This window comes from Gavialis gangeticus, unplaced genomic scaffold (genome assembly GCF_001723915.1).
Source record: "Gavialis gangeticus isolate Ggan-Ray unplaced genomic scaffold, GavGan_comp1, whole genome shotgun sequence".
Lineage (NCBI taxonomy): Eukaryota > Metazoa > Chordata > Crocodylia > Gavialidae > Gavialis > Gavialis gangeticus.
In genome coordinates this window covers 93,127,419-93,135,508 of record NW_017729033.1, presented here as the reverse complement: position 1 = coordinate 93,135,508, position 8,090 = coordinate 93,127,419, and the positions used below count along the sequence as shown (strand labels likewise).

The 8,090-nt window shown below is 37.4% G+C and overlaps 1 protein-coding gene across 8 annotated transcripts in view; it reads left to right on the top strand.

The window, feature by feature from the left end:
- Positions 1–8,090, top strand: part of PDLIM5 (PDZ and LIM domain 5) — a 238,739-nt gene that overhangs the window by 127,087 nt on the left and 103,562 nt on the right. For 5 of the 8 annotated variants that reach the window (XM_019526192.1, XM_019526190.1, XM_019526191.1 and 2 more), the window contains exons 4-5: positions 1,353–1,395; positions 3,258–3,703. In XM_019526192.1, coding sequence (XP_019381737.1) covers positions 1,353–1,395; positions 3,258–3,703 — 489 coding nt within the window. Of the gene's footprint in view, positions 1–1,352; positions 1,396–3,257; positions 3,704–7,023; positions 7,041–7,986; positions 8,002–8,090 lie in introns of all 8 variants that reach the window. The other 3 variants (XM_019526195.1, XM_019526196.1, XM_019526194.1) reach the window with 3 other exon arrangements.

Genomic DNA, 8,090 nt, shown 5'->3' with positions numbered 1-8,090 from the left:
ATGTGTGTGTCTAGAGATGTGTATATCTCTCTATATATATGTGTGTGTGTATATAGATCTATATCTATATAGACATAAACTTTACATTTTAAAATGCATGCAATTTAGTTAAGGCCATTGTACCCATGATATATTGCTAGCGTAGCCATGGTGTTGAATAGTTTGTGAGTCTTTTGTCTACTTCATTCCTACCATTATGACTTCCTTTCTCTGTCCTCCCCAAACTTTTCCCCATCGTCCAAAGATACTGCTGTTGCTTGTTATTATCTACCAATGATTTGCAAATTATGTTAAATTTGCCTTTGAGGATGTGAGACCCTATGAAATGTCCATACAACATGACTAGGGATGGGGTTGCCCCCAAATTTCATAGGCAGAATATGGGCCCAGTCAGTCACTTTGTGAGTGGAGTGCAGCACCCCCCCCACCCCCCTGATTGACCAAGGGGGCCTGGTGGCCCTGCTTCTTGCTGCTGGTTGGCTGAGGGCTATCTGTCATGCAACCCCACCCCTGGCTGCTGATTGGTGGTGAGGGACTGGGCCACATAACAATCAGCCTTTACAGCCAACCCGTGGCAAAGTGTGGGGGCAGCAGCCATTTTGCTGGCAGCCCTTTGAAGGAGCAGTCCCCCCATTCCTTGCCATTTTTTCCTGCCCCAGCGAGCTAATGCAGTGCTCTGTAAGTTTTTTTGTTTGTTTGTTTGTTTGTTTTGGTTTTTTGTTTTTTTGTTTGTTTGTTTTTGTTTTGTTTTTTCCCCATGGATTTCGTGGATTCAGCAGATTTCATGGAATCCATGAAATCATGAATTTGGTAGGTCTCTAAAGATGAAACTATATATAAAAGCACCTATAGTCATTTTATTTGGCTGAATTCCTTTAAAAGCAGAGCTGTTGTTTTCGCACCGAAGAGAGAGTCTGTGCACAGGGTAGTGTTCTGTTAAAACACAGTCTGTCTCTCTGTTAGCGCTAAGTTAAATGAAATTTCTTTTTTCTTCATAAATGCATAACAATAAGCAAACTGTTGAGCTAATGGCTCATAGCCATTAAAAATTATAGTTAATATAAAACTTGAACTGTACTTAAAGTGGCTTCAACTTTGTCACGTATTGGATATATAATCAAGTTTGCACACTGAACTGTGCTAACATTGAGTGGCACCTTTGCAAGCATCTCATGGCAGCCCGGGGCACCACATCACCCTGGTTGAGACTCACTGCTCTAAGCATAATGTAAATAAAACAATTCATACATGTGAGTGGGGGGAACTTAAAAAGAAAAAATTTGAGTAATGAAGTTGCCAACAAATGAAGTACATATATTTTTTAATTTGTGATTTTTTTTTTTCTGTTGTAGAGTGGCTTCTACAACAAAACCTGAACCTGTTACTGTGCAAAAGGTATGTTCCTCTTTGTAACTGAAATAAGTACTATATACCACTAACTTCCATCAAGCCCTAATCTTGACATGACTCATTCAGACTGTGCTCTTAGTACCTGCTATAGGGTTTTTCTAGATGTACAAAGAACAAAAAATCACATTGCTCTTGCTAGGGTGATATTGATGTATTTACAGAAAACATGACACTTTTTAAAAGCTGTAAATAAATACATTGACTTTTAGCTTTTGGTCACCATGTTTCTATTACCTGACCATCTTTCCTTAGCTTAGTGACAGGCTCTAAGGTAGCCTCCATCCATCCCCAAAGAAAGTACTGTAGTTTTTTTCCAAGCAGAGACCATGACCTTTCTTTGTATGTGAAAGAAGTTGTAGAGAAAGCATTTCCCTTCAGCATTGATCTAGTTTTGGGCAGTGCTTTGAGCATTGCTCTATCCCCCAGTATGTCATGGTATGGTAGAATAGAGTATATAGGCAATATTACATGCATTAGGCTCCCTTTTTAAAACACAAGTATTTGGTTAAAATATTTTCGGGGAGGGTAGACATGAAGATTGGTTTCCTCAGCAGATATAAATAAGAAAATTATCAGCTTAGTGTTATGTGGAAATATATGGAAAGAAGAAACATTTTCCCACTTCCACTGGTCAGGGGACGCCGGGGGAAGGTAAAAAGATCTCCTGCCGCCTCCCCACACACACACTTAACACAATGTTGAAATACATGCACACAGGTCTAAATTTCTGTTCCCTGTGGTGGCTAAACTATGTAACCAGGTTATTGGTTTTATTGTGCTCCTAGCTCCTAATTGAAATTCTTCCACATCACAACCTTTCTCTCTCCCCCCTTTCCCCCCAGATTGTAAATTCCTGGGTTCTTTACCTAGTGTTGGTTCATCTTTTTACCAGATCTTTACAAATGTAATGCATAGGGATTTCAGCTGCTTCCCCAAACAAAATGGATGTGATTAATAGCCAAGTACACCTTTCTTCTTGTCTAGCATTTGGATTACATCAGTGAAATATTACGTGCTAATGCTTCCAGTGATAGACTTAGGGTATGGACGAATGCACTTACCCGATTAAAAAGGGAAGGGGGGAGCTACCTCTCAGGAGCATGGATTGGCTGTTATGTAAGAATACATACATCCTGTAGGAATACAGATTAGCTAAATTGTTTCACCCTTGATCTTCTCTGAAGCAAGCTTCAAGTTGGAATGATTTTTTTTTACACTGGCATCCCTATAGAATTGTACAGGCACAACACTTTCATCATCATAGCTTGAATCAGTAGTTCTTGTTCCTGATAGAGTTGTTATATCTGTCTCTACCTTTAGTCCTTTATGCTAGAAGCCTTTGGAAATCAAGGTCCTTTTTTAATTTCCCCAATTAGCATCCAAGTGGCAGACTGCAACATTAAAAAAATTGTATTATTTGGGTGCATGTACCCAAATATATTTTGATTGTTTTTGACAAGTGGAATTTGAATTTAAAAATTAAAGAAGAAAACCTGTGGAATAGAGTAACCAAATATTATTTGTGTGAGTCATCTGCTGGGTTTCACATCTGAGTGGGTCTGTTCCTTAACTATGAAATGTGATTTGAGGCAAGTGAATCTTGAATGAGAAAAGAGAAATCAGTGACTTGAGTTTGAGTTGCTTGCATGTGGTTGTATCCTTGCTTCCCTTGAATGCATGTCCTATCCTTTTTAAAGCAATAATGGAGGTGAAGTTTGCAGCTGTAACAACAGTTTCCATCTTTTATTTCAAGCCGGTGGGATTATCTTCTCTGCTTCCAATGAAAATGTCTATTCAGGATTTTGCATGTGGTTGGTGTTTTTGTGTGTTTCTTTTTTTTCACATAGGGAGAACTTAAAGAAGTAGTCAAACCTGTGCCCATTGCATCTGCTGTTGCACCCAAAGTAACTTCCACAGTGAATGTTGCCTACAATAAGGCACCGAGGCCATTCGGAGCTATCACTTCCTCAAAAGTCACATCCATTCCATCACCGTTGTCTGCCTTTACCCCAGCCCATGTGACTGTTCCATCATCACATGCTTCCCCTCCTCCACTGGCCACTGTCACCCCTCCCCCATTTGCTGCATCTGGACTGCATGCTAATGCAAAATCTAGTACTGATCAGCGTTCACCTGCACTGAGCGCTGTTAAAACTGCAGTTAATATCCCACGGCAGCCCACCACATACAATACAGCCCTGAATGCGCTTTCCACCGGGAATGTCCAGGATGTGACAGAAGGGCAAAGAAGAGGATTCAAAGAGAACCAGGGTGACAGTAAACAGCAAAATGGGTAGGTGGCTTCAGGGCACTGTTTGCTGTAAGGGACTTCTTTTCCAGGATGGTTTGTGAGCTTTGTTTAAAGGGATAAAACGCATCATGAATAAGTTATGTGGTTTTCAGGTGTCAGCTCTAACTAAGGTAAGTGATACTATTAGAGGACAGTTTTAAGTATTTAGGGACCAGCTTATTAGATGAGTTTAGCCCACTTCTTTTTGCCATGTAATCTCTACTATCTAATTCCACTTTTAAAAATATCAGTTGTAATCATTCGATGCGTTTTGAACTTTACAACAAACTCAGTGTTTTTTTTTTCAAGTCTTAACATGGTTAAGAAAGCAGCAAGCACCCAAAAATGGAAAGTTATTTGTCAAGAAGCATCATATGGGATTTTTAAAGCCAGGAATAAGAAACAGAATAACTTTACTCTTGAATATCCTTATATAGAGTATGATGTACATAACTGTGGGGAAGAGAGCATATTAAATTTCGGGCAGGGAATTTGGAAGTCCTGATGTATGTATAGGAAGTGTATCAAATTTGAACTGATTCTAATTTTTCAGTAATATAAATGAAACTCTTAGTGAAATTCAGGTACATTGAAATGTCTAAAGTCAGCACAAAAGTGAAGTAATATCTTAAAATATCTTAGCAGTCCAGGTATGTCAAAGAGAAAATTCTAGATATCATTTGAAATCATCTTGAGACAAAAAAGGGATTGAGTTTTAGCACTGTAAATTCAAAGATTCACTGAGCATTAAATCCTGTAGAAGCATGTTTTAAAGTATAATTGTTTGCTTTTATTGTCCATCTTGTGGCTTTCTTTTAACTAGATTTCTGAAGCCCAAAAACTACATTTTCATTAATAGTGATTTAAAAAGTGAGCTATTGTCAATATTCTTCCACTTCTGTTTAAAGGTCACCTGAAAAACAAGAAAAATGTAGTCCTGCTACATATATCTTTTCCAATATATGTTGGTTTTGATGCTGAACATGAGTAGAAACTTGCAAAGAGATAAACGTCTTTATCTGAACTAAAAAATATAAAATAAACTTGTGGTTTCAGTTAGACCACTTAACACTAAAAAAACCAAAAACCAACTTTGTCTGAAACATTCCTGTTATATATTGGAACAAATATCTTCCTCATGTTCATTCATATAATGCAGTACTTATGCATTTTATATCACTGTTGTCATGGTAACTTTTAAGACTCTCTCAAACAGATGATGGCAAGATTCCACACTGCTGCAAAAGAAAGAAAGCAGGAGGTCCTAAAGACTTGCTCAGTACTGGGAGACTTAAATATGCTTTGGCAAATCATGCATATCCTTCCAGGAAAGCTGCTTTTGCAAATGGGGACCTGGCTTTTAGCTACAGTAATTAGCGCTGGGTATTGGGGGTGGTGGGGAGAAAGCCAGTACCAGAACTGGGGCTCCTGCTGGGACTGCTCAAGGCAGAAAACTGGCACTTCAGAAAGAAAGGAAAGATGGCTGGATAAAGACCATATATGCATAATACGATGTTTAGTGAAAGAATAATACTGTATGAAGAAAATGCTGGATGATGGATTAAGAAATTCCTGTCTTCCTGCCAGCCTTAATGGATAGTTCTGGTCTGAGAACTTGGAAAAGGTTTGGGGTTGTTCAATTACACTTTATAACTAGGGTGACAAAATAGCATGCTTGGCCTACAACTTGATTGAGCACCCCTGTAAAATCTTTTGTCTTAGATTTAAAACAAAAAATGATAAAGCCACATGGATGTGCATCTGTCTATGTAAAACTGATTGCAGTCTGCACAGTCATAGTGGTAATCAATAAATGAAGTTCTTCCTGACTTAGCACAGGATTGGTGGATTATTTTTGGAAGAACTGGATAGTCTGAAAAAAAAGTTCCCTTCTTATGTACATATTAAGCTATTTTGTTTTCTGAGGATAAAAAAGGTGAGGTACCTCTGGTTTAAGACAGCATTATTGAGCAAATAGAAGTCTCTAGATTTTGCAGTACTCAAAATATTTTGGTTTCAAATGTTGATCGAACCCTTATTAGTATAACGGAATTTGCTTACCCATGAAGGAGATGCAGAGCTGATTAAATGCTAGGACAAGTTACACTGCCCTTTTTATAAATATATTTAGACTAGTGTAATTCTATCTGTTTACAGAAGACCTAAGTAGCAGCACATCACAGTCTTACATCTAGTGTACTTTGGGAATATCTGTGAACAAGCGATTACTTTTTAGCTTTTATAGCTGAAGAACAGAATACTTTTACAGACCATTCTGCTCTCCCTTTAAGTCATATTTCATTCCAGTCAAGTCAATGGAGCAGCCTCAGAATTTTATGCAGGTATGAACGAGCTGAATCTAGTCTAGTGCTCTTTAAAGTAGGGTAAAATTGTTCTAGAGTTTAAAAATGATTTCTTGTCTTTAATTAAAAAGAGAGTTGTCTGAACATTCTACAGCAGGTGAGAATCTTAATTAATATAACTATATATGCATATCTGTAATAAAATATGTAAGATTAAGAGTAGGAGGGGAGCTGTCTGAGGGCAAATAACTAGTGAGAGTAAGTCTTAGCACCCTGGCAGTTAGGACCTGTGATGAATTGACAGCTAGAAAGGAAAGGTCCTGACTGCTACTATCATTTTGAGCATGTGTAAATCACTGCCACTATTACAGAATTTATTTCAAAACTTGTCAGCTGTAGTGCACTGAACAAAGCTAACAACACATCTCTGTTAAGCTCTGGATGGTTTCTGAATGATGCTTACACTAATTGATTTATCATGTAGCTGTTTGGAGCTCTTATGTAATAAAGTGTCACGCCACATATAATGAACTTCCCATGCTGAGAATGTTAAAGTGGCATAGTTATTCCAAAATATGACATTTCATCATGCTGAAACCTTATTAAACATGAAGACTGCAGCCCTACAAAAACCTTCTTTCTTCAAGAGATAAAAGATTTGCTATCCCTGTAGGGTGGGGAAGAGGTTTATTTTCCATTCCTTAGGAGATGGGTTAAGGGAAGAGCTAATTTAATTCACCTGGCTGAGTTTAATTGTGCTTTTACCAAAACCTTCTTGCCAAATTACTTCTGCATGGGAACATGCTTGCTGCTTAAAACAGGTAAGACTGCTACAGATTCTCACTTGTTCCCAAAAGACAGGGCTGAAATTTTCACTTATAGGTTCCTGATGAACTCAACTCAGCACTAAAAGAAATCTGGCCTTTTGCCAGAACTGGATTTGGAAGACTCTAGATCATAGGAAATACTGAGAATGGAAATCATAGCAATAATGCATTAAAAACTTCTTTTCCTTTGCAGGTAACAACAGTGACAAAGTTAGTATCAACAGCACTGGTGCTGAATTATGGTGGTTCGTGTTGTTGGAATAACCAGCATGTATGACTGTTTTGCAAAATCTATATTTTGTAAAACAGCTTCAGCTTTATAAATAACCACATTTTAATATAATAAGTTGTTTTTGTTTCTGCCTTGGACATGGTGTGATTTGGCTTTTCACAGTATTAAGTAATGAGCATTTATGTATTTATTTACAAAATACTTGTGTGTGTACTGATCAGTTATTGTTATCCCTATTTATTTAATGCCAGTTTAATGTTTAGGGAGGGTAAATTATGTGATTTTGGGACTGACAGGCATCCTGTTGCTAAATCAGCATAACTTAAAAATATTTCAGTTCTTAATATTAGATGCAATCAATCTTAATGGGTTGTTTTTCATTCTCCATCATTCCAACCAATATTCCCCTCTATTCTTTCTGTCTGCCTCACCTTATTTCCTGCACTTCATCTCCAACTAAATGTAAATGTTATTCTGTGTTAGTCATTCCTTCAGACAGCTATCTCAGTTATACGGGTTTTCTTTTTTCTCCCTTGGCTCTGGCACCATCTTGCTGCCTCCCTGAGTAATTACCACTAAGAGCCTCAGACTTTAAAAACATAATCTGGTACAAAGTGAAGAGAAACTACCCAGTAAAATACTTGGTTTGTGATGTAGCTTTTAATTAATGTTAGCAACTATTTACTTGCTTGCATTCATTAATATAATTAATTGCATTAGAATGTATTTTAATATGTTGCTGCATATTAATTCCTGTAGCTAAATTTACACATTGATACAGTCTTCTTTTTCCAGTTTAATAATTTCTATTAACTCTCTTTTTTGTTGCTTCACCTCATTTTGTCTGTGTATCTTACCTGTATTCCATTCTCCTGGAAACGCCATTCTTTTTTGTTTTCTTTCCTGTGCCCCTCCCTCCTTCAGTAATCTTGAGGATGTGTAAGTACTTCACTAATAATATTTGTCACTTTCTTTGAATACTACCTTTTATATATAGTTTTGTATTATGTCTTTCCCATACCTTTTTG